This window comes from Psammomys obesus, unplaced genomic scaffold, assembly GCF_907164565.1.
Source record: "Psammomys obesus unplaced genomic scaffold, mPsaObe1.curated_primary_1811, whole genome shotgun sequence".
In the NCBI taxonomy this organism is placed as follows: domain Eukaryota; kingdom Metazoa; phylum Chordata; class Mammalia; order Rodentia; family Muridae; genus Psammomys; species Psammomys obesus.
The window spans coordinates 16,700,575-16,727,543 of NW_026596051.1; the positions used below are offsets into that span (position 1 = coordinate 16,700,575).

Sequence of the window (26,969 nt, forward strand, 5' to 3'; positions counted from 1 at the left end):
ATGGGTGACTCTTATCTGGTCTGTAGTTTCCTGGCATAGTTGGATTTCTGTTGATTGACAGATGGAAACCCTGCAGCCCACAGTAGTCTGTCCCTGGGAGCTGTTGACCTGTAATCACTGACTTGTGGGCCTAGTCAGGACCTCCAGGCCTGTTGCTGTGGGAGAATATGGTTTTTTGGTCTGGCTGATGAATTTGGAACCCACTGACAGGGAAGGTTTCTAGAGCTCCCTCCCTGGCTTACTGAAGGCATTAGGCAGTGAAATGGATGGTCAGGAAAGGGTTCCTCCAGTCTTCCGTCTTCTCGTGACCGTGAATGCACTTTGCATTCCAAAGCTATTGCACAGCTTCTGATTAAAATGATTTGGATCCTCAAGCAGGTACAAGAAGTTGTGGTGTCATTTAAACAGGATTGCCCTTTCTTTCCTTCTTTCCTTTCTTTTGTTCTCCTTTTCTTTTTTAAAGAATGACAATAAGCAAAGTTTTCATGAGTAGAAATGCTTCTCCCTCCAGGAAAAAGTAGCACTTCCCTCCAGGTCCTTCAGATCCTAGCCTTATGTTTTTCTTATAGGTTATTGTTGTTTGGTTTTTTGAGACAGGGTCTCATGTAGCCTTGGCTAGCCTGCAACTCACTGGATGGCTAAAGATGACCTTGAATTTCTAATCCTCCTGCCTCCATCTCCTGTGCTGGGACCTCAGGCATGTGTACCACACTCACTTTATGCAGTGATGGATATCAAATCCAGGACTTTATGCATGATTGACAAGGATTCTGCCATCTGAGCTCCATACCTAGCTCCATTTCCTGTAACATTTCAAGAGTAATTAATGCTGGGTACTGGGAAGCGCCATAGCTTTGGCTCAGAATTGTTTGCTGACGCAGACTCAGTCAGAACAGCAAGAGAGGTGTGTCTGTGGACAGTCCTTAGGAAGGTCCAGATGCAGGGGTGGTGTGTGGGTTGGGGCCCTCCCACCCCCCGGTGGCTGGAGGCTCCTAAAAAGCGGTGGGATCTGGAGCATACTGGGAAGACCATTAATTTTTTTTTATTTTACTTACTCATTGAAAATGTAATAATTTATATATTTTGGTTATTGACAGATTCTTCACCTGCCAAGCAAGGCCTCAGCTGTGCAGGCTTGGGAACTGGCAGTTGGACTTAAGCCCTGCACCAGGATTTCTGTTTTGCAGTTTCAGGCCCTGGCAGGCACTCCTTTTCTTCATTTTCCTGTGAGGGCCTGTTGCTGGCATCCCTTGACTCTGAGCATGGCTCTTTTCTCTTCCTGTATTTCCTCCATAGTGGTGGCCTATAAAGAAGCACAGGCTTCTTTATGGGACTTGGAGCATTTCATCTTCATCATCCCAGTAGTATGTCTAGCCTCTGCCCATCAGGAGTATCCACAGAATACCTCAGACATTGCCAGGTTGCCCCTGGGTACAAAGTCACCAGCATGAGGACCTCTGGACTGAACATGTTCTTCAAAAGCTCTGGGAGTGTGATCATGAGACATCTGATATTCTGACTGCTGGAGTCTGTCTGGAACCACATTGAAAGTGATGGACCTTTGAAGCAAAGGGCAACTGGGATTCATGGCCCAACACCTTGCACTTAGATTCCTTATTTGAATTATTTTTTAAGCTTTTTTTTTTTTTTTTAAGTTACAAAAGGAAATTTTTCTTCTTCAGATTAGTCTACTGCAGAGATCACTCCATTCATCTTTCTTCTCCATTTCCTCCTTCAGATAGCGGTAGCCTCGTCTTGTGTTGCGGTGTGTGCTTACCTCTTAAATCAGGTGGCAGCTTGCAGTCCAGTGTCAGGAGCTGAAGACACTGGGAGGATCATTAAGTATGAGAGCATGACAACCATAAAAGTTTGACTTGAGACAGGCACACCCTGTGCTGGGGGTGGCCAGAGCTGAATCCTACAGTGGGCTGGATCTTTTGATGTGCAGATTTGAGCCTGCCTTTGTTGGTGGGCAGGCTGCCTGGTGCTGAGGATACTTGGCCCACTCTGCCGTCTTGGGTAGACTTAGTAGATTGTACCTTACTCCTTTCCAAACCCTGCCAGCTTTCAACACACTGTTGTAGTGAGAAGCAGCCTCCTTTCTTTTCCTTTTAGGACCTGCCACCCATTAGTGGGCCATCTGAATGGTTCTTTAAAAGCTGTGCCCTGAAGCTCAGATCCTCCCATCTCTCAGTCACCTTGTCTTTCATTGGTTGGACATTTGAGTGAACGAATCAGTTTCAGACGTGTGTACCTCTGTCTTTCTGAAAGGTGGATATCTGCTGAGATTACAAAGTGCATGTTTGAATTCCTTGATAGCTGCTGGGTTTGTTTTTTTTTTGTTGTTGTTTTGTTTTGTTTTTTTTTTTTACACTTCTGTTGTCTTAAACAGCTTTTGAGTTAGAAAAATAAAGTACTAGGTCTCTGTGGTTAGAGGCACTGCTAAGTTGAGGCACAGAGTGACAAGGGACTTGAGCAGGACATATCCAGGAGGCTGCACTGCCACTGTGCACCCCAGACCTTAGAGCCAAGGCCTTGACCCTTCCGGTGAAAGCAGCTGTTGATGAATTTCCTGGTAGGCCCTGTGAGGACCCTCAGGTGTTAGGAAAAGCACTTGTGCATGTCCTCTTGGAGTCAAACCCTACGCTAGAAAGCAGTTAACCAGTGGGCGTTTGCTGTATACATCTGTTCCAGATGACCAGGACAGGTGACATGGCTGAGGAGGTAAAGGCACGTGCTGTCAGACCTATGCCCTGATTTTGATCCCTGGAACCCTTGTGGTAGAAGAAACCCGATTCCCAAAAGTTGTAGTGTGACCTCTGCATACACTCCGTGACACTCACACACGTACAGACAGAAATAATTTTTTTTAAAAAAGATGCTAATAAAGCCAAAGTGAAGTTGGATAGAGGAAGGAGACTGGGCTCCTATGACTGACAGCCTCAGCTAGAGATAATGGAAATAATAGCTGGTGCTGTAAAGCCATGTGAACTGTGTGAAGTCTTGGCTGACGTTGCCCCTGAGGCACATGGACCAGCAGGATGATATGGCTGGGAATGACCTAGGAAATAGTGTGAGGTCTGCAGGTCTAGAAGAAAGGAGGTTGACCAGCATATATAGTCAGTGTATGCATCCATTTGTGGAAATCCCATGACTGCCACTAGTCACCAGTCACCTAGGGCTCAGTGTCACAGAGTTCAGGCTCTGCCAGTGGTAGTGTGCATTGCTGGAGAGTCCTTAGACATAGGAACCATTCCTTGAGAATTTGAAAAGAATTATTCACTGTTTTAACAACCAGTAACTTGATCAGAATACAGCTGAATGGAGACAACACTGATGTCTTCAAGACCTAGGCCTGGCTTTACTTTCTGACTGTGAAACTCTTGATGCTACCTAGTACCTTCTTTTATCCCAGGTTAGTGTCCCTCTTGTCCTGTTTGTTCGTTTTGAGAGAGGTCACTGTAGCCCTGCTGACCTGCAACTTGTTATGTAGACCAGGATGGCTTTGAACTCGATAGATCCACCTACTTCTGCCTCCCAAGTGGTGGGATTAAAGGCATGCACCACCAGGCCTAGCCTGTACCTGCTGTCTTATTAGACACTCTTTCCTACCCATGTGTCCTCTGCCTGTGCCCATGCCTGTCATGACAGTTGTCGGTCCCACATGACACACTCTAAATCTTTAGGGCATGTGCTTGTGTTCCTTCCTGCTTTCCTATTCACTTGTCCAGCCCCCCTTGCTGGGCTGGGCTGTCAGCATGTAGACAGCAGTTATCGCTGCTGTCTCTACCTTCTCCCCCTTCCTCTTTCATACCACTCGGCCACACCTTTCTCCATTTCTTTCTGGGCAATCTTTAGGCACCTTTACTGTTTCTCCACAATCTTGAATCTTTTTGCTTCATCTTTGGTGTCTCCACTTAACCCTGAGAGGTGGCCTTAGTGCTATATCTCAGGCTTTACCTCCCGCTAGGCTTCTCAAGTTCTCACTAATGTAGTAGTAACCCAGTGTGTTTCTTTGGTTGTCTGGGAGGTGGTCAAGGGTACCACTTGCAAAATGAACAATAGATCCTGGATTTGAAGCCTCAGATCAACTCCGTACCATCCCAGTTGAAGACAGTATTTTTTCCTGACTTGTTCATGGCAGGCTACAACACCTAGCTTGTCTCCCCACCCTCTAAACACACATGGAGTTAAATCTGTAAGTCTCTTGCTTCCTTCATCTTTGAAATCCTTAGTTAATATAAACTGCTGGGAGACAGGGTTGTAAAAGGTACCTTTTTTTTTTTTTTTTTTTTTTACCTCTGGTTCAGTTGTTGTCTCTAAGGCTTACTGCCTCCATCTGCTAATCTGCTAGACCTTCTAACCTACGCCTACTGCTTAATAAGCTCACCCTTTCTTGTCCTTACTCAGCTCTGGGCTGGTTGGTTCGACTCAGCTGCTGTTCTGGCTCAAACTCTTCTCCCAGCTGATTTATTCAATCTGGCTTCCCTCTTAGCCTTTGAATTGCTCTGCTTGGCCTCAGATTGCCTCCAGCAATCTGTTGTAATCTGGCTCCTTCTCATTCTCGGAGCTCCTTCGGTCTTCACCTGAGTTCCCTCTTTGCAACCTGTCTCTATTACTTTCCTGGTAGAACCGCCTGCTCGCTCTCTCATTGCCCCTTAAGTAGCTTCCCTTTCTTCTCTCTTCATGAGAGTTGGGCATAGTCTAGCCTGTCAAATCTTTCTCTGATTCATCACCTTTTCTATCACTCAGTTTGGTATCACCTTTCAAACATTGGTGCTTCCTTCTACCAACTAACTTTACCTTCATTTCTTTGGATTAAAGGCCTGTACCACCACACCTGGACCTAAGCTTTCCTTTTTCTCTTTCTTTCTTTTTAAGATCTGTTTATGTATATGAATGTTCTGACTGCATGAACACCTGCACTCCAATTGTACTTTCTCTTGCACTTGGCAGGGTAGCCACATTTGCCACAGGTCGACTTCTAAAGGTGGTAGGCCTTAGAGCCATAGCGGCGGCACAGTGCTTGCATCTTATTGCAATGCTTTCCAAGGGATGATGTTTCTTTCATCATCTTTAAGGTTTATCTTTAATTATGTTAGGTGTGTGTGTCTGCATGTGAGTGCAGGTTCCCTGGAACACCAGAGATATCATCCTCTGAGGCTGGAGTTTCACTTTCCAGCTGCCTGGCCTGGATGCTGGGACCCAAAGCTCAGGTCCTCTGGGGCATCAAGTGCTTTTAACCCTTGAGCCATCTCTCCAGTCCCCCACCCCTTCCCTGTTTTGGTTTCTTTATAATATTAACCACAGTTTAACAGAATTATCCGCGTTTATGGCTCCCCCCTCTTTCTGTTAGACATCTTCTTTAGGATATGTTTGGTCACTGCTATATCTATATCCTAGCACATCCAAGAATACCTGGCACAGAGTCACAATAAGCAGCTCTCACCAAATGGCTTTCTCTGCGCTCCAGTTGGAAAATTCCGTAAAACTTTGTGTCGCTTTTGTTCACTTGTTGAATTCTCGATGCTTCTCTAGGCAGACACGTCACTTCTTTGTTTTCTTTTGCATCAATCCTCTCACCTACTTGTACCCTGGAGTTGCACCACCAGCATCCTGCCCATGGATGTCCAGCGTTCTTACTGATAAATTCCAGCCTAGAGTCAGCCATCTGTGCGGACTCTGCACTGGCCCAGCAGTCTCTCCCACCTGAGGGCCCTGACAGCCCACTTGGAGGGCCCATTGCACCCAAGTGCTGTTTCATCTATTTCTCTTTTCACCTTAAACCCTACTCTTGTGCCATATGGCAGGGGCTATGCTCATGGCTTGTGTCTGTCTGTCTGTGACCTGCCTGCCTATACTCGTTGCCTTGTTCTAGTGACTGGAAATAAGTTACCTGTTCCCGATCCCTGCCCATTTCCATCCCTCACAATTAAAAGATGTGCAAATAATGGCTGCCTTCTAGTTACCCAGTGAGCAAAGTGTTACATTCTCTCTGAGCTTGTCTTGTTTAATTTCTAGAGTAGCCTCACCTTTGCTTTTGCCCACCTTGCCATGGCCATCCTGTAGTCAGGGCCATTGGGCAACCTTATAGCACTGCTCAGACCCTTTGACCGTATGTCTATCCACAGCAACCTGCCCGCAGGTATCCTGGTGTTCATCTTGACCTCAAAGCTAGTGACTCCTCTGTAGTCCTGAAGAAGTACAATTATTTGCAGATGACATGATTCTGGGAGCCTAATGCACAAGCTATTAGACTAATAAGTTAGTTCATCAGTGTTGCAGAATACAAAAGCAGTAAATAAAATAAGTTGCATTTCTGTACCCTAGAAGTGAACAGCCTAAAAGGAAATTGAAAAAAAATTTGTTTACTATAGCACAAAAAGAATACAACATGTAGGACTAAGACAGGCTTGTTAGGCTAGCTTTACTCCCTGAGCTAATGTGCAGGGTCATTGTGAGCTGCATCAACATTTCAGCTGGCTTCCTTTTTTTTTTTTTTTTTTTTTTTTTCAGAAATTGGCAAGTTGCTTGTAAATCCACAGTGTTAAGTCAGGAAAGACAGGCCAAGACGACACTATAAAGAGCTGTTACAGACCTTGGAGTTTTGGATTTCAAAACTTGTTATGGAGGTGTAAGACTGCATGATATTGGCAAACGAATAGACATCTACCAAAATTGAGGGTGGGCATTTATTTTCTTTTGCAATGCTGAGGATTGAACCCAACACCTCACACGTGGAAACCGAGCATTGTACTGTTGACGACACCCAGCATTGAACCCAGATGTTTATAGTGATTAACTCTTAGCAAGTGTTTCAGATGATAAGGCAAGGGTAGTGTTTTCATGTACAAAATGAAGTTGGGCCCCTATATTGCATCATACACAAAAACTGAAAGTAAGAACTAAATGAAAGATTTAAAATTACAAAGCTTCTAGAAATCTAGAACAATATAAAATAACTCTGACCTTGTGTTAGTCAGTAGTTTCTCAACATCTGTGCACAGAGGCCCAAATGAAAGACTGCCTGATGGGAATCTGTGCAAATGAAGAGTGGTTTTTTTTTTTTTTGTGAGTCCCATCTCCATCACCTAAAAATACACGCTAAAGGCTCAGTCCCCAAGGTGTGGTGTTGTTTTTTGTTTGTTTGTTTTCTTTAAGACAGGGTCTTCTGTAGTTAAGGCTGACTTTTTGTGTTTGTTTTTTGTTTTTTTACTTTAAACATCTCTTTTAAGTTGTATTTTAACCTCTTGTTTCATTTGCAATCTTTTTATTTATTTATCTATTTATTTATTTATTTAAGACAGGATTTCTCTGTGTAGCCTGGCTGTCCTGGAACTCGCTCTGTAGACCATGTTGGCCTCAAACTCACAGAGATCCACCTGCCTTTGCCTCCCTAGTGCTGGGATTAAAGGCATGAGCCACCACTGTCCGGCTTTAAATCTATCTTCTTTCCAACATGTCCTCTACTTATTTATTTATTTGTTTTTTGGTTTTTATTTTTGTGAACCAGAGAGTTTTAATTTAGAGTTGCTTGCATGAGCATGGGTGAGAATTATCTACTGGAGTATAGGCAACAGTGGCTATACCACTGAGAAAATGACGCCCACTCCTCCAGCAACCTCCAGCTGCCAGCAGCTCCTCATGGAGTGGTAGGGCCTCATGAGCCCCTTCCCAATCCATGATGGAATGTTGAAGCAGGTCCCATCTTGTGCAGGTCACCACAGCTGCTGTGAGTTCCTAAGTCCAACAGCCATGTCTGTCTGGAAGACAGCATTGTTCACAGCACTCTCGCTACCCTGTTGCTGTTACATCCTTTCTGCTCCCTCTTCAGTGTTCCTTGAGCTTTGGAGGGAGCAACAGATGTCCCATTTAGGACACAGCCCACAACAGTCATGTACTCTTGGGACTGTGATCAGTTCTAAGTCTTCCCATTAACTGTTGCTAGCTGCAAAGAAAAGCTTCTCTGACCAGGACTGAGAACAGCACTGATCTATAGTTGTAATCTATAGCTATAAATACTATAAATCTATAGCTAATCTATAGTTATAAATGCTTGGAGGGCTGTTTGACAGCATGACCATTTAGCAAAGCAACTATAGAAGGATTCCCACCAGGGAGCCAGCCAGAAACCTTTGACCAGGTTTACAGTACCAGACGTGAATTCCTCCTGTGGAGTGAGTGTAAACTCCGATCAGAAAATGCTTATTTACCCTCATAATGTTCACACCACTGCTGCAGCCGTGGGCAGCTCTTTCCTGGAAGGTTGGTAGCCGAGCACACAGGTCCCACAGCTGACTAGTTCTCCTCTCGTAAGCAGCCCATGTAGCACCTTCCAGCACTATGAAAGCTATCCAGAAGGACGAGGATGCTTCCAGCTCAGTTCCAGCTTGATTTTCTGTGTCCTGACACCAAAGTTTGTGTTATTTTCAGCAATGGGATCTTACTATCCAATTTTGATTGGCAGCCATGAGACTATTGTTTTAGGGACCTCTGGGACTTCCCTGTCTAACAACTGAGGGGAGGCATCCCACACCTGGCACTGGGATTTTCACGTAATCCATGGCTTTGGGGAAAGTATTATTCACCCTTGCAGAGTGACTACATTCAAACTTTTTTTAAAGTTACAGCGTTTAATTAGCTTATAAAATAGGTTTTCATGTGACTTTTTAATAAATTGTTAGTTTTGGTCAACCCTCCCCCAGTTTTGGTTAGCCTTCCCCTCCCCCTTCTGGTCCCTGTCTCTCCTTAAACCTTTCTGTCTGTAGCATTTCCCTGTTTACTGTCAAAATCTCACATTTTCTACTATCAGCTGACCTTTCACTTCCATTCTCCTGGTCTGCCTTCTAAGTGCTGGGATTACAGCATGTGCCACCATGCTTGGTCTTCCGTGACGCTGGGGATGGGGCACAGGGCTTCATGCATGCCAGCCAAGCACTGCACCCTTGTGTGTACTGATCCCAGCCTGGATTAAGTGGGTTTTTGTTTGCGTTTATTTATTTTGTGTGCACATGTGTGAGCATGCATGAGTAGAGATCAGAAGAGCTTGCTTGAGTCCGTTTTCTTCCTGTAATATTGGCTCCAGGCATTGAACTCAGATGGTCAGGCCTGAGAACAAGTCCTTTTACCCACAGAGCCGCCTTTTTCTGCATGCATACCAAAAGAAAATGTGAGATCATAATCAGCAAGGGGGTCTTTGCCAGACTCAGCTCTGTCAGCACCTTGCTCTGAGATTTGCAGCCTTTTTAACTATGTAGTAAAGATTATTTGTGTAAGCTTCTTGAGATGACCAAGATAGCTACTCACAAAATAGGAAGAAACATTTGTAAATCACCTATCTGATAAGAACTCCTATTTAGAGTCTATGAAGAAGTCTTATTGTTGAGTAATAATTTAAATTTTTAAATGAGCAAACAGTGGAGAAAAGCAAAGTTCTCACCATGCAAGCTTGGGGACCTGGGTTTAGAGCCCCAACAACCACATAAAGCCATGATGTGGTAGCTTGCCTGTAGCCTGACTGAATTCTAGCACTTGGAAGGCTGAGGTAGGGTTTTATAAGGCAGCTGGCTATGCAAATAAACTCTGAATTGGGCAGAGATCCTGCCTGATAAATAGTGATTAAGAAGGCACTATTAATGTTCGCCTCTGCCCTGTACGCATGATGTAGAGGAATTTTAATTCAGAACATGGCTGCTCTGGCAAGAAACCATATCCAAAGACCTTCTAGGTCTGGAATACAAACACACCTTTAATCCAGTAGATAGAGGCAAGCAGATATGAGTTCAAGGCCAGCCTGGTACGGAGCAAGTGTCAAGTAAAGAAAAGCTTAGGTCCAGACGTGGTGGCACACGCCTTTAATCCCAAACAGTGAAGGTAAAGTTAGTTTGTAGAAGGAAGCGCCTATGTTCAAAAGTAATGTCTAATTGAGTGGCAGAAAAAGTGATTAGACAGAGTAGTATATGCCCAACTCTCATGAGAACAGAGAGGACAGGGAAGCTACTTAAGGGAGCAACACAAAATGAGGAAAGATAAGCCAGTTTTATGGAGACGGTAATAGGTTGCAGAGAGAGAACTCCAGTGAAGATCGAATGAACTAGAGAATGAGAAGGAGCCAAGAGATTAGAGCAGATTGCTGGAGTTAGTTGGAGGCCAAGTAGAGCAGTTCAGGCAGGGGCCAAGAGAGAAAAGTGAGATTGAATCAGTCAGCTGGGAGAGGAATTTGAGCAAGAATTGCTGAATTGAACCAGCCAGCCCAGAGCTCAGTAAGAACAAGAAAAGGGTGAGTTTATTAAGTAGTAAATCTCAAAGCTGAAACTATTCCAGACCTAGGTTAGATTGTATGGAGGCTAGAACCTTCCAGGACTAGTCCTAGGTTAGCAGAAAAAAAGGCTTTAAATTAAAGCCTCTGAGACAACAATTGAAACAGGCAAATAAAAGTCCTTTTTACAGTGGTTTGTGTGCACCTACATGCATTCTAAAACCCAGAACAATTCAAAGGCTTTCTACAGAAAATATATACAGTCAGTAAGCACACAGGCAGGTGCTCACTATCTTTCGTCATCAAGGACATGCAGACCAAAGCCAATGAGACATGGTGACTGCAGGGGAATGATGTGGCGAAACCATAAACACTCAGGTACTGTTGATGGAAATGAAAAACAGAAACACTTTAGGCATTTATTAGTTGCTGTCCATACAAGGTACAAAAATTTTGACAACCTTACACAAAATGGTCCCAAAGTGCATGTGGTCTCAATTTTGTGTATAAACTGAGTTATTAACACAGGACTACTCATCCAGAAAGAGCATGGACCAGTGTCAGAAACAACATTAAAGTGAAAAGGTCAGGCAAAAGTCCCTGTAACCTGTGGTTTCATTTGTGTGAAATTTCAAGAATGGAGATGGAGTCATAGCTGGGTTCCTGTGTCTGGAAGGATGGCCATGGCATGATTATGAAAACGCTCTCCAAGCAGATGATGGTAATGGTTTCACAACCTTACAATTACACTAAAACCTCTTAAGTGGTACTTTTTAAAGGGGGCTTAGAGTTTGTGAATTGTATAAACACTCCCCCCCACCCCCTCTTTTGTAAGGGTTAGCTTGACTGGCAACTGAAAAAGGCACAGCCTGGGTGGCTCTGTTGATTGCTGGGATACACAGCTCTGCACCACGTGTGAGCAGTTGTTCTCAGGATAGGTCTGTATCGTGACTGGGTCAAGAAGCAATGCATGGTCTGGGGCTCACAGCACATCAGCTCTACCTGGGCCCTAGGGTGTCAGTGACGTGAGTCCCAGATTCTGAGGAGCTCTCCATCACGCCTGAGTGCCACCCCCTGTCAGGGCAGCTCTGAGCGGGCATAGCTGGGGAGCGCTGGGAATGTTCTATGCTCTGAGTTAAGAGGACTATGCTTTTAAAGATTCAGTACAAAAAGGAGAAAAACAACTTGATTGTATATCTACATTAAAATATCTGAGTTACATTGAGTTAAAATATATTAAGAACAGATTTCACCTTTCCACCAGGTGGTGGTGGCTCACGCCTTTAATCCCAGCACTCAGGAGGCAGAGACAGACGGATCTCTGAGTTGGAGGCAAGACTGGTCTACAGATTGAGTTCCAAGACATCCAGAGCTACAAAGAAACCTTGCCTTGGGAAAGGGGTGGGGGTGGGGGTATGATCACATGAGATATGCAGATCTGCAGACAGAGCCTTGCTGTGTAGCCCAGGGTAGCCCCACATTTATGGTCTTCCTGCCTGAGTGCTGTGAATAGCCGAGATGACAATCACTATTGCCGAGCCTGGCCTCATTTAACTTTTCTGTTTGTTTGGGTTTTGCTTTGTTTGTTTTGTTGTTTTCTAGACAGGGTTTCTTTGTGTAGCCTTGGCCGTCCTGGATTCGCTTTGTAGGCCAGGCTTCATTTAAGTTTTTATTATGACAACCAGGAAATGTGAAATGGTGTGAGCCTCAGGCTGCTTTTATTTATTGGCTTCTTTATGACACTGGTGTCAAACCTGCAGTTTAGTGTGTGATGACGGCTCAGAACATGGTGCCCGCTGAGCTACTTTTTTACTTCTGTTTTTCAGAGTTGTTTATAAAAAGAAAGTGGTGGTTCTGTCAGTTGGGATTAGTATATACCTATAATTCTAGCACTTACACTGCTGAGGCACAAAGATTATGAATTTAAGAGCAGCTTGGGCTACATGAAACCCTGTCTCAAAAAAAAGAGCAAGTAGGCACTTGTTCTGAAATTCCTTTTTTTCTGTCTGGGTTTAAAATAATGGTGATGCCATGGCCTTGCTGTCCTATCCTATTTTTTTCTGTTTCCTGTGTCTTTAATTTTTCTTTTTCCTTCATTCTTCCCTTTGGGTAGGTTGATAGGATTTCACCCCAACCCCTTACAGAAACTAGCTCACAGCCACACCCAGTTGAGGCAAAAGAATGCCTCACACATTGCCAGGTGCAGCTGGGGTGCGCAGTGCTGGGGAGGGGGGGAATCCTGCTGTCCATGTAAGGTAATCTGTGAGAGGAGCTTCCCAGAGGAGCACAGGTGTGAGCCTAGTCTCCGCTCCTTTACATAACTGTAGTTTACTCCTCTGATTGATGGTCTAGTTGGCTTCTTTGCTCTTATCCCTATTGGTGAGCATTGGATGGGCAGTGTCTCTTCCTTCCTCAAGGGATGGCATCACTGCATCATCTGGGTGGGATTACTGCATTTCTTTCCACAAGAAACTTTCCAGCTTTCCAGACAATTATTCAAAAGCCAGCAGGGGTCAACTTTTGGTCATCTTCATCAGCTTATCATGAGTTGTTCTTTGAACCAGAGTTCTCCAGAGAAACAGACTTGATAGAATGTGTTTATAGAAATATTAAAAATAGGGAATTGCCTTGTGGAAGGGAGATCCCAAGATACCAAGTGGTTCATTCTCAGCGCAAAGAAAATCACGGTAGGGTTCTAATCCAAAGCATCTGAGACCTAAGATAAGCCATTGCTGCCATCTTGATCCAAAGGCAGAAAGAACACTGACAGCGGCAGCATCCCACCTGGATGCGGATGTGTGTTCTGTTCAGTTCTTCAGCTGTTTGGACCGTGCCAAAGAGGGCTTTCCTGAGGACTGGGTCACTGTCTCATCCAGACACATGCTCACAGACACTCAAGAGTTTTTGGCCAGAAGTCTGGGATATGGCCAGATCAAGGTGCTGTCTAAGAATAACTATTTTCCTGGTGACAAGCTGCATTGTAGGTCTCCCATGTGTCATTTTGGATGGCATGTCTGCCAAGCTCTCTGACCTGTGTTGACAATGGGGTGGTTGCTGTCCTCACTTTAAATTTTTTGTAGGCATTCCATGTTCTCTCTGGAAGCGTTCATGCTAGATGTGTACATTTCTAGTGGCTTCCTTCCAGTCTGGCATCTGTTCTCATTCCTTAGGTGGTTGTCTGTAGGGCAGAAGTTTGAGTTTGGTAAAGAGAGTTAATGAGTTTTCTTTCGTAGTTTGTGTGGTTAGTGTCACTTACAAAGCTTGTATCCTCCTAAGGTCAGGACAGTGTCTTGTTTCCTCAGAAGTGTCTGCATTTATGTTTGGATATGTGATCTGTTTCAGGGTGGTCTTGTAGATGTATGAGGCATGGTTTGGTTTTCTCTGCTTTCAGGCAAGTTTTTAGTCCTGATACTGTTGTAATGACTACCATTTCTCTTAGGGGTGGGGGGCTATTTGATCCATATCTATTCTCAGACCAGCACCTTGCTAAGGGGAATCACAAAGATCAATAGGTTTTTGTTGTTGTTGCAGTTTGGTTTGGGGTGATGGTGGTGTTGAGATGGGATGTCTTTATGCAGTCAAAGCTCAAGGTCACTATCCTCTGGCCTTGGATTCCTGAGTGCTGGGAACACAGACACGTGCCACACACTCAGCTAAGTCTTGACATCAGCTACCATTGCTTGTATCCTATCAAAGTTGTTACTTGGTTTCTTTTGCCCCAGACTTACTATGTAGTCAAAGAGGATCTGATCTTGAACTTTTGATTCCTCTGCCTCCACTTCCAGAGTGCTAGGATTACAGGTGTGCACCACCGCTGTGCACAGTCTTTATAAAATGATGGCATCAAAGTCAGGGCTTCATATGTGCTGGGCAAGCAGTGTCTGTGCCAACTGAGCCACATTCCAGCCTGGGATATTTCATTTCAGTCAGTCAGTCTGTCTGTCTGTCTTTGTATCTGTTTGTAGTGAAAGCACAGTATAGAATTGTTAAATACAGTGTGCACTGTTACTTGTATGTACCCTCATGGTCTCTGGAACATTCCATCTTGTAGAACTGAAGTTCTGCCATTAGAGATTGACCATGCATCCTACTTTTGTTTTCTGAAAGTTTGATGATTTTTTTTTGTTTTGTTTGGTTTCAAGACTAGGTTTCTTTGTGTAGCTTTGGCTGTCCTGGAATTCGCTCTGTAGACCAGGCTGGCCTGAAACTCACAGAGACCCACCTGCCTCTACCTCCCTGAGTGCTGGTATTACAGGGGTGTGCCATAGCTTGGTTTTTTAAAGACTCCTGTTCAGTAGACTGAAACAGTTGGTCACTGTGTGGTCAGCTCATTTTATAGAGCGTGCCCTCAGGCTTCATCCGTATTATGGCGTATGGCAGGATTTTGCATTGTAAAGCTGAATTAGTGTGTATATGCTGCATTTTCTTCATTCGTTTGCTGATGAGCACCCAGATGGGGATGTTGCAGTAAACATCTTGTAGAGATCCTGCTCTTTAGATGCACACCTAGACGTGGGCCTGCTAACAGATGTGGTTGTCTGTTCATGTTAATCCCCAATGGCAGCACCAGTCCAGCCTCACCAGCAAGACACTTTGCTGATACATTTTGTGGTTTGGGTGTGATTTTGTTGTTGTTGCTTTGAGACAACAACAAAATCTGTGTCGGGAACTTCCTGTGTAGACCACACACACTGGCCTTGAACTGAACTCAGCTTCTGCCCTTCTGCCTGCTGGGATTAAAAGCATGTGCCTGGCTATATTTTGACTTGATAAAAGCCGTTGTAACAGTTATAAGGTGATGCTTCATTGTAGCTTTTATTTACATTTCTTCACTAACTATGGTAATGAGCATCTTTTACAGTTTGTTTTTAATTTGTTTTCTTTTTAATTCCTTCTTTTTTTTTTTTTTTTTTTTTTTTTTTTATGTTTTTGTCAGTTTTGTTTTCCTTCAGAGCTGAGGACCAAACCCAGGGCCTTATGCTACAAGCACTCTACCACTAAGCTAAAAACCCACCGACCCACCTCGTTTTTGGGGGGCTGTGTTTTGAGACAGCATTTCTCTATGTAGCCTTGGCTGTCCTGGGCTTGCTTTGTAGACTAGGCTGGCCTCAAACTCGCAGAATCTAAGTGCCTCTGCCTTTCTGGGTACTGGAATTACCGGCCTGCGCCATCCTGCCCAGCTTTTCTTTTAAATTCTTTGTGTGCGTTTTGTGAATGTAGTATCCTTCGAGATCAGAAGAGGGCGTTGGGCCTCCTAGAGCTGGAGTATAAGCTGTTCTGAGCTGCTTGATGTGGGTTTTGGAATAGAATGAGCCATCTCTCCATATACATTCCATCCTTTATATTCCTGCACAGCATTATTAGAGACATTTGTTGTTTTTTCTTTTTTTTTTTTTCTGAGTTTGGGGGATGTTTTGTTGTTTTTGGGATGAGAACTTTCTAAGTATCTGAAGTGTGCCTGGAATTTGCTGTGTATCAACTAGGTTGGCCCTGGAATTCTGCTTCTACTTCCAAGTTCGAGGAACGCAGGTGTGTGTACCTCTGTGTCAGTCACATGACTTACATTGCCTTTTATGCTATTGGTTGTTTTCTGCCACTCTGGACACATCCTTGCTGTTGTCGCATTTGTTTCTTTTTGTGAAGAGTATGTATTTAGTATTTTGCCTCATTTCCCAGTTTTCCTTAAGGTCCGTTAACCGTGTAGGCATGTTAGTTACCATCTTTGTTAGGGGTATTGGGTCTTTTCTTGGTTTCTTCCTTAGTACCATGTCCAGTGTCTGTTGTCTTCCCTCAGAGACTTTCTGTTTCACCTCTGAGCACTGTCTGAGCAGTTTTACTTCCAGCAGAGGCTTGTGCTTGCTGAACTTTTCAACCATGCATATCTGGAAATGTCCTCATCCTGCCCTCATTTGTGAGTGGCGATTTAGCTTGGGTCAACATCTTTAGTGTTTTGAAATTCTGCTTGTTCATTCTCCAGAGGCTTTTGGAAGGAGCTGTTGGCACTTTCGATTTGGAATCACAGCCCAGAGGGAGAGCATCTGCCCTGGGTGGGTACAGGGAAGAAGTTGGTTTGGGAAACTCTTTCCTGATTTGTTGGCTATACCATGACATGTTGTGAGAGTCCCTAAGGATATACAGACCTACTTTATCCATTCCCTAGTTTTAGATGAGCTCCGGCATCTGCCCTAAGACCTAGGAGGCACAGGTCAATCCATCATGCTGGGACCTTCGGAAGGGGAAGGTAGGCTAGAGAAGGAAGTAGAGGTGGGGGTGGGGGTGTCTGACAAGCCTGACCAAAGGAAGTTGACACTGGGGCTATTCTGAGGTAGACTCACACGTTCAGTCAGTGCAGAACCCCGAGAGGACCCTCACCTGATAGTATTAGGTGCTGTCACACTGCCTTTCAGGTCTGTACCATCCATCCCATTAGCTCAGTGACATCTGTGCTGTGGGTTGTGTGAACCACGTTCAATGAAGGCCTGTGCTTTACAGCCTTACCTTAGATTCCAAATGGTCGTCATAGTCACTGGTAACGCTCTGTGGTGGCTTTGTTCACACAGCCCTTCCACATGTTGGACCTTGGATTTTGTTTTCTGTTATTGTTACTCTTTACATCTCGAGAAACCTAGGATTCAAGGTGAACCAGGTCTAGGTCTCTGTCTACATTCCTACCTTCATCAGGCCTCACCATGAACTCAGAGGCTGGCTGGTGCAGTCTGTGCCTGCTTCATGTTGAGGGCTACAGAGCCCTCTTGAGTCTGCCCATGTTGCTGAGTGGTGGTTACAGGTGAGCTTGAGCTGGGTATTGATCCCAGCACTTTAATCCCAGCACTATGGAGGCAGAAGCTGGTGGATCTCTGAGTTTTCCAAACAGCTTGGACTACAGAGCTTCGGGACTGTCAGGGCAATATAAAGAAACCCTGTCTTAAAAAACATTGCAGATGAGTTTGCTGTAACAGCAGTTGATACTGGCAGTACCTAACAGTAGCGATGTGAGTGTGGCTGTACTTTTAGCCTGCCACAGAGGCGGGGCACAGTGCTCAGGCACAGCTTCACATTGGGGCCAGGAATGAGAGAGAAGAGTGACAGCGATTTTCTGGAAGGGTAAAAATCGCAGTGATTTGACAGGTTTTTTTTTGTTTGTTTGGTTTGTATTTTTTGAGGCAGAGTTTCTCTGTGTGGCCTTGCCTGTCCTGGACTCATTTGTAGAGCAGGCTGGCCTCTAACTCACAGAGATCCACCTACTTCTAATTCCACGAGTGCTGGGATTACAGGAGTGTGCCACCATGCCCATCTTGACAATTCTTTATGTATTCCTTACTTTCTAATTTTTCCGTAGGAAATAGGTTTTTCTTTGTTTTTTACAAGTGGGATAAAATATTTTTTCATGGAAGAGAAATGTTAATGTGTGTTTGTAATTCCACATGAAAAATGATGGCTTCACATTAACCCTGCATGAACTCATCCTGACTGCCCGGCCCTCACCTCCAGTTCCCTACTGGCTAAATGGAAAGTCCCTTTCCCTTATCTCCTTTTGGGTCACTTGTTAACCATGTTTTTTTCTAGACGTGTTATTTTTTTCACATGCACTTGTTTCTTTGTTTGTTTGTTTGGGTGAAAAGATTGTGGCTTGGCACTGTTAGGGCAGCATGTGTCTTAGCATTGGTCTCCCTCCCAAGCTCTGGGCCACTTCTCATCATCATACTTTGTGGGCTGTGCTGTGAGGGTGCTGTGAGGTGTTCTTTGAGAGCTGAGAGTCTTAGGATGCCTGTGCCAGATGTGAAAGAGGCCCATGTGTTGTGCCTGGGCTGCACCGTGCATTGAAGGTCAGGGTTGAGGTTCTTTCTGCCTTTTCTTGTCTAGGTGCCCTATGAGACACTGAATAAACGCTTCCGAGCTGCTCAGAAAAACATTGATCGGGAGACCAGCCACGTCACCATGGTGGTAGCTGAGCTTGAGAAGACACTGAGTGGTTGCCCAGCTGTGGACTCTGTGGTCAGCCTACTGGATGGTGTGGTGGAGAAGCTGAGTGTCCTCAAGAGGAAGGTTTGTCCTCCGGGAGTGGACCCTGACTGGAGATTGAGACATAGGCAGCATCCTGTGGGCAGGATGTTCAGGCCTCATGCTGCCAGAAAGAGAACTAAAAGTGTCAGAAACCTGACCTGTCGGGAAGCTAGGGCTTACAGAGACTGATGTCCACCCCAGAACTTCCTGGGACTGTCGGAATGACCTAGCCACTGAGGATGACCCTTTAAAGACTTGACTGTCCTTTAAAACATCTTCCCAGAGGGAAGAACTCAGGCAGCAGAAGAGACTCACCAGTCCCAGCACAGATGGGGTCAGATAGAGGAAGAGGCCGGAGGGCTGCAGCTGTCCTGGAGCATTGTCTCAGCATCGAGGTCATATGACAGATGACTCTGGCGCCCAGGAAAGTAGCCAGAAAACAAATTGCAAACCTGTAGGGAAGAGCAGGGCGTGCTGCTGCATGCCAGTAATCCCAGAACTCAGTGGGGCAGAGGCAGCAGATAGCTGTGAGTTCGAGGCCAGCCTGATCTACAAAGTGAGTCCAGGACAGCCAAGGTTACACAGAGAAACCCTGTCTCAAACCCCCCCCCCCCAAAAAAAAAAAAAAAAAAAGCAGTAACCAGGGCTGAACACTGGTGGCACACACCATTAATCCCAGCACTTGGGAAAAAGTAACAGACAATCCATCTGAGTTTGAGGCTGGTCTGGTTACATACCAAGCGCCAGGCTTTCGGGGACCACATAGTGAGAATCTGTCACAAACAAATACTAGCCAGGCTGGTGATGTTGCTCAGTGGTTGACTACCAGGACTGGAAAGTGGCCCCAAAGAGATTGTCTAGAAGGCAAGTACATTAGAGATGATGGACTTCTGACAAGAAGGGGGAGACACAGGACAGGGTGAATGACAGTGGCTACTGAAGTCATTGGCTCATAGACCGCTACAGCACAGGTAAAGATAAACTTACCTAGTGTGTTACACAGTGAGACTGAAGGCCTCACACCGAGATCAACCCTAACAGTAGCCAAGGAAAAAACCCACTACCAGCGGAACTGTAGCCTAGCAGCCGTCCTGGTAGCAGTGACTGAAAGTGATGGTGAGGCTCGAGGGAAGAGCCAGCAGGGGCCTGCCTGTGGTACCCTGATTTAACTGTTAGCTCCGTGGCTATGAAAGGTTATTCCAGTGACATCAGACCTGGCTCCTCGTGTGTGTGTGTGTGTGTGTGTGTGTGTGTGTGTGTGTGTGTGTGGTGGGGTTGTGGGGGGGTGAGGACAGGGCTAATGTTGGGTCCACAGATTGGGAGTGGGGCTGCTGAAGTACTGGCTTCAGGCCTCAGTATGAGCCTGCATGTATGATTTAAAAGCCAGTCTAAGCATGGTGACACGTGCTTTTAATGCTAGCATTCAGGAGGCAGAGCCAGAAGATTTTAGTGAGTTTAAGGACAGCTTGGTTTAGATAGCAAGTTCCAGGCCAGCTAGGGTTACATAGTTGGACCTTATCTCAAAATGAATAAATGGTCACTTTGTAGTAAATAATAAGACAAAGTACAGCAAATTTCAGACTTTAAGCAACTGACAGTATAGCTTAAACCAAAATAAGATATACATGCATGGTAGACCTTTTTGAGGGAGATAAGACGTCATGCACGAAGTAGTGGGTCTGTGTATTTCTCAGTAATCACTGTCTCGTTCAAATTCACCCCAAACAAATGTAGAACCAGATTTCTTTTTTATTTCTTCATATAGTCCAAAAACATCCCCAGCTTTTGCTTTTTGTTGCTTGTCTTTTGAGAGCGTTCAGAGGAAAGCACGTATGTATGTTTCCGTGGCTGGTGGTAGGGTCATGGGACAAACATCTAAAGTGTGTCTGCTGTGACTTAGGCAGTGGAGTCCATCCAGGCGGAGGATGAGAGTGCCAAGCTCTGCAAACGCAGGATCGAGCACCTCAAGGAGCACAGCAGTGACCAGCCCGCGGCAGCCAGCATGTGGAAGCGGAAGCGCATGGACCGCATGATGGTGGAGCATCTGCTGCGCTGCGGGTACTACAACACGGCCGTGAAGCTGGCTCGCCAGAGTGGCATTGAGGTGGGCTCTTCGAACTCTTGGTCCCCTGTCTTGGTTGGCATTCCCTCTGATCCCACCCATTGTGGTGCCTCTGCAGTCAGCGAAGAGCACAGGATACAAGCAACTTGCTTTTGGCCAACTTGAACTTATATTTGCACTTGAACTTGTTAGCCTCATGCCTGAGGAGGCCAGAAGGTCAGTGTTCATGACAGGAGCTCCCTGGAGTTACTGACATGACCACATAGCCAGGGAAAGGTATTGCTGCCTTTCTGCCCCTGGCCAGTGACCACTGGTTATGGTCTGCCGCTAGACACTAAATACCCAGCCTGTACCTGGCCACCACAGAGTGCATCACTGAGCCCAAGGCTTACCCTACTTTCTTCTTGATAGTTTTCTTGTAAGCCATTATTTTTTCATTTTTATTAAATTTATCATGGGGGTCATGTGGCATGTCAGTTTTCTCCTATCATATGAGTCATGGAGCTTGAACTCAGGTTGTCAGGCTTGGTAGCATCTTTATCCAACTGAGCTAGGCACATCATGCCAGCCATTGGTTTTAACTGCATTGGTCTTGGCTCTAGTCTGCTTATTAAAATTGTTTATCTTAAAATAGGAGAAATAGGAGTCTTTTATCATGATTTCTTTTATTTAGAGGCTATGTCTAGACCATGTTCAGCAGCGGGCTCTGCATGCTCCGCCATCCGTGCTCTGGAAAGGAGCTTCCCATAATGTCAGCTCCCTTTCTTCCCTTGGCCATTGTCTTGCAGGTGTAGAACCCAGTGCTTGGGATGTGATGCTAATGAGGACCTTGTCAAGGGGTTTGGCAGGAGGAAGAGCAGGTCCCTGTGGATCCTGGCCAGAGCATACTGTGCACATAGCTCAGCTAGGAATTAGCAGTTGTTTTGTGCTGGTATTCTCTTTCTTAGTTGAAAAGCTTTTTTTATTAATGTGTTTTTATTGGAGCACATCTCAGATAGGAATGAAACGTGGCTTTTGAAATTATGTTTTCTGGCTGGTGAGATGGTTCAGCAGGTAAAGACACTTATTGCCAAAGCTTAACTGATTTTTGACCCTGTGAACCCACATGGTGGAAAGAGGGATGTGACTTCTGCAAGTTGTTCCCTGATCACCGTGCTTCTACACATTAATATTGAAATCAGTGCGATTTAAAATATATATATATATATATATATATATATATATATATATACATACATACATACATACATACATACATACATACATTTACTTTAGGTAGTTTTCCTGCTTTTCTTGTAATGTGTATACATCTCATAGCCCTAGCCACTCATTCTTGCTAATCTTGCTGGACCCATAGATGTAGAAAGGCCCTAACCTATGTGAACCCTCCAGAGCTCAGCAGATGATCCATCGTTCACCCTTTTCAAAGAGCACAGGCACTGGGAAGAGTGTTGTATCTCACACACACTCTCTGTCTCACACACATTCACACACTCACTTCCAAATGTGTTCAGAATAGACAATCAAAACTTGAAGATGGAGGTGTGGGGCCATTGTACCCTATGCTGAGGGCTTGAAAGTGGTTGTATATTGTGTTGGGGGATTGGTGGGGGTGTTATTTACTTTTGTTGTTGCTGCAACAAAATGCCTGACAAAATTAGCTTAGTGAAGGAAGGTTAAATTTGTCACAGAGTTCCAGAGAGGGCATGGCTGCAGAAGCAGGAGGCCGCTGTTGATGTGTACTCATGGTCAGGAAATCATAGAGACAGTTACTTGTGTGCAGCTTGCTTTCTCTATTTTTGATCTTGAGATCCCCAGCTCTTGGAATGGTATAATCCACATTTTAAAATGAATTTTCCCACCTCAGTTTACCTAATCTAGGTAATCCCTTACAGATATGCCCAGACATTAATTTCCATGGTGATTCTAAAATCTCATCAAGTGACAAGATTAACCAGAGAGGGCCTGTATCCCATGCTGGGAGCCAGTCCAAGTGTGTGTGTGGTGCTTATGGTCCTTGTTGGCCCTTCTTGATTGCAGCAGGGTGGGTCTGCATCCCCTAACCAGTAGGCATTTGACACATGTAAGTTTCCCAGTCCTCGTGGACCATTTTTGTTCCCTGGAATCTTACTCCCTGGGTATGTGTCTGTGTGCAGTGCCCTCAACAGGCTGGGCTAGAGGCGGGGTGCACTAGGGCAAAGCCTAAACTTTGAGTGGGAGGCTGGAGTGGAGAGGGTAGAAACCAGTTGCCCCTGCCTGTAGGCCACAGGCATGTTGTGACCTGAGCTGCCCCTTCCTCTAAGGACCTTGTGAATATCGAGATGTTCCTGACAGCCAAAGAAGTGGAGGAGTCCTTGGAGAGGCGTGAGACAGCCACCTGCCTTGCCTGGTGCCATGATAACAAGTCTCGACTTCGGAAGATGAAGGTGTGTGGGCTTCCTGGGCGGGCCTTCTGCTGGGGAAGGTGAGTCTCTTTTGGAGGAGGGGCCAAGGTGGGGTGGACCCTGTGCCACCTGCCCAGGACCACCATGGCTTCACCTGCTTGCAGACTTTGGGTTGGTTCTGGTTTGTGAGGTAGAGTTGTTGGGTTTGGGGTGGGTGGGGTTTGGGGTATTTGGGTGATGGTGCTTCACCCTGAGGTGTGTTGTTGGTTTGGTCCCATTACAGGTTCAGCATTCACGCCCACTGCACTTAGAGGAGAAGCAGCCTGGAGGTTCCCCAGTCAGTCAGAACTCTGGGCTGTGATGTCTACTGAGTATACCCTTTGTGCTTTTGAAGTGTTCCCTAAAAGTAAAGCCTGGACCACAGGGCTTAAACTTGCTTTCTGCTTTGTAGCAGAAATATGTTAGCTTTCATTAACAGCCCTGCCTCCAGCACAGGAGCCATGTTTCTGTTTCTAAACTGAGTCTGCTTTAGCCCATCTGGTTGAGCTTGTTGGGGTGCTTGTAGTCACCGGCCAAGAATCACACTCTGCCACTCAGGGCCGCCAAGTGAGTGTGAGACGAAGATGGGACAACAGAGTAGAGCCACCAGTGCCCCCTTAAAGAAAGGATCTTGGTATGGAACTCCTAACAGGAAAGCCAGAATTGTTGTGTATCAGTCTGGCCAATGAGTTCCACCCTCACTCCCTCCCAGAGAAGGAACACTGGGCATTTTTATCTCTTCCATGAGGCCATCTCCCAAGCTTTGACCTCTTTAGGCAGCCTGTCTACAAGCTTCCTGAATTTACTGTAGGTGTTCCATGTGGGCCCAGGATAGACACTCTGGGTAGGCAAAGCTTGAGAAGTTGAGGTGCTAAATGAATGCTGACAGCGTGAGCATTGCTTCAGTGTCTAAGAAGTAAGGTAGAAGCGAATGTTAGCAGTTCTCCATTGAAGAGAACTTTACTTTGTGAAGGTGCCTAGTGACAGGCTTGCCCCTCACATTGGAATGTGGCATTGCACCATGCTCTCCTCTCCAATGAGGAAAGTAGTGGAGGAGCCACACTGCACGGAGGCCCCCACAGATCAGACACTAGTTGAATGGGAAGAGAAGCATCTCAGACCCAGCTTCACTAAATTGGAAATACTGCATAGCAGGGCATCAAGTTAAGATCTGCAATTTAGCTTTGGACCCTAAACTTGCCAGGACGCTGAAAGAGCATCCTTAAGGCCTTGAGTCTAGAATCACACAGAGCAGTAAACTTGGAAGCTCCAGCTACTGCAGAGCGATCAGGGTGGCCAGCCATCCCACTACCTGGTTTGGTAGATGCGTGTTTCAGATTCAGGTCTGGGGAGTTGATTTAGTTAACTGTTAGAGTGAATGTTCCCCCTAAAGAATAAAGACTGGTTTAAGGTTTATGTTTTGCAAAGCAAAAAATAGTGCTTTTCCTTCAATACCTGTGCAGTGGCTTCGTCCTGCTTATGAACATCTCACTGGTCACCAACTGTAGAAGGAACAGTGTTACTCTGAAGCTTACGGGGCTCTAATGTGCAGATTCACCTTCAGTTCCTGTTTGTCTGGTTTGAAGAGAGCACAGCACCATAAGCACCTCCACTCATCAGTGGACCCATACTGCTCCTGAGGAGCCCTGGGGTACCCTGTCTTTTCCTGATTGTATCAAGTTTGCCACCCACCACTCAGTCAGGACAGGCGCTGCTCTGGCTTGGAATACACTGTGTTTCCAGCCTGCTTTGCCCTCAGCCTAGTGTCGAGGGCGTAGTGCAGGGACCAGGAGTGGACATCTTTCTGACTCCACATCAGCTATGGAGGTTACATTGTATTGGTGGAATAGGCTTGTGTAGCTGTGTGGATATGTTCTGCTGGGGTTGTGTTGAGCTGGGCCATGGGAGTTGGATGCACACGCAGTTAAGTGGGGAAGGATGCAGCACTGAGGAAGTGAATTTAGGTCTTTTTTAAAAAAATATATTTATTATATATACAATGTTTCTTTAAAAGATTTATTTATTATGTGTACAGTGTTTTGCCTGCATGTACACCTGCTTGCCAGAAGAGGGCACCAGATCTCATTATAGGTGCTTGTGAGCTACCATGTGTTTGCTCGGAATTGAACTCAGGACCTCTGGAAGAAGAGTTGCCAGTGCTCTTACCTCTGAGCCATCTCTCCAGCCCCTGTGAATTTAAGCCTTACATGTTTGTAAATGATTTACTTGCTATGTGAAGTCTGTTTTTACCGTTGTAATAGGGATTCTCTGGAATCAGTGACCTGATAAGTAGTCTTAGACTAGTTTTTCATGTTCTCATTCCTCTTTCCAGCAGAATATATTTTATGTTTTGAGCGGCTTTTGGGTGGACATTGCCTACGCTATGACCTCAGATTTACTGAGGTCTTGCCTCAGCCTCCTAGGTGTTTGTTTATATCCACTGCCTCATACCTGGGATCTTTAGGTTATTACTTGCCCAGAAAGGAGCTTTATGTGTGAGTTGTTACAGTCTTCTGGGCACAGGAACCTCTGCCTACAATGGAGTGTAGCACTGATTTCAGGGTTAGCTTGGAGCTTCTGTGTAGACTGCATTTACCAGCACGCCTGGCACTGTCCCCAAGAGTCACTGCAGTGCTGAGCTCAGGTCTCCCTCACAACTGCAAATCTTGGAGCTTCTGCCATTCATGGGGCCTGCCCATGAATGGTGGGATCTCCTCTGATCCCACCAGCCTGGACCTTAGGTTGTGGGCTCGCTGCTCTGGGTACCTTGTTCCTTCCTTCCCAGGGCCTTTCTTCTGTCTCTGTTTCTGCCTGGAACATTCCTGGTCATCTTTTCAGCCTTAACATAATGCCTTTATTAATTTTTGGAATTTTACATCATGAACCCTATCACACTCACTTTCCAGTTCTCCTGAGTCCACATCCCCACTGTTGTGACCTCCCCCCTCCCAAAAAAGAAGTCTATTTTGTGTTGCCTATGTAGTCACAGAGCATTGACCAACTCCTGCTGGCCAGCCCCTTAAAGAAAGCTGAATCTTTTCCCACCTGCACCCCTACCAGGGGCCATTAATTGTGGAGAGCTACACTTCATTTTTTTTAATTTTATTTTATGAACATTGGTGTAAAGGTGTCTGACCACCTGGAACTGGAGTTACAGACAGTTGTGAGCTGCCGTGTGGTGCTGAGAGTTGAATCCCGGTCCTCTGGTAGAGCAGACAGTGCTCTTAAGCACTGAGCCATCTCTGCAGACCTGCTACACTTCATCTTTATCACAGTTTTTAAGAGTTCTCTTTGATATCAGCCTTCTATCTTTATGTCGTTGCCAGAGTGTTCCCTGTCTTTGAGGTACCACTTTCTAGCCTACCTCACACCCACGTGGGGCACTGACTTCTTCCAGCAGATATCAGAGTATTGGTAAACAGCTTGTGGAAAGTTTCCAGAGCCGTCACCAACTTGGCCAGTTACAGGACAGACAAGAAATGTGCTGAGTTGAAGCCTTGTGGTGGAGGTGGTAGGGAGATTGAAGCAAGGCCTCTTTACATAGCCCTGACTGTCCTGGAACTACTATGTAGATCAGGCTGGCCCTGAACTCACAGGATTTGCCTGCCTCTGCCTCCTGGGTGCTGTGATTAAATGGGCGCACCACCATGCCCAGCTAGAGGAAGCATGTTTAGAGGAAGAGCACTTTATAGCATTCACAGACTACAGGATCTTGACTGTAGGGGACCTGAAAGACCCTCTGCCTCTGGGAGTTGGCAGGGTTTCCTCATACAGTCACTTACCTTACTCCATTTTCTCTGGGAGCTGATGACAGTCCCAGTCTGCTGCTCATACAGGTGCCACATGGCTGTCTCAGGGGCCTGGGCTCACCATCTGCATAGTGCTTTGTCCTGCTGGAAGAAGACTGCTGCTTCTCTATCAGAATAGAGGCTCTGGACACAGCACTGCTTCCCAGCGCCATGGAGAGGCCCTGAGCTTTCTGGTCGAATTTGTGGGACCTGTGCCAGGCTCCTAGGCCTGGCACTGCGGACAGGTGGCACCTTCTAACTCTGTCTTTGTCCTCAGAGTTGCTTGGAGTTCAGCCTCAGGATTCAGGAGTTCATTGAACTTGTCCGGCAGAACAAACGCTTGGACGCCGTGAGGTAGGCTGCGCCACATGTAGCAGGACATTCAGTTGCCACTGCCCATTTTCCATCCTCAGGTTTGGGGTTCTGGAGAGGGA

The 26,969-nt window shown here is 45.7% G+C and overlaps 1 protein-coding gene across 1 annotated transcript in view; it reads left to right on the forward strand.

Moving 5' to 3' along the window:
- Maea (macrophage erythroblast attacher, E3 ubiquitin ligase) overlaps positions 1 to 26,969 on the forward strand; it is a 35,803-nt gene that overhangs the window by 1,555 nt on the left and 7,279 nt on the right. The window contains exons 2-5 of the mRNA XM_055623958.1: positions 18,122 to 18,304; positions 20,163 to 20,366; positions 22,628 to 22,750; positions 26,813 to 26,889. Coding sequence (XP_055479933.1) covers positions 18,122 to 18,304; positions 20,163 to 20,366; positions 22,628 to 22,750; positions 26,813 to 26,889 — 587 coding nt within the window. The remainder of the gene's footprint in view (positions 1 to 18,121; positions 18,305 to 20,162; positions 20,367 to 22,627; positions 22,751 to 26,812; positions 26,890 to 26,969) is intronic.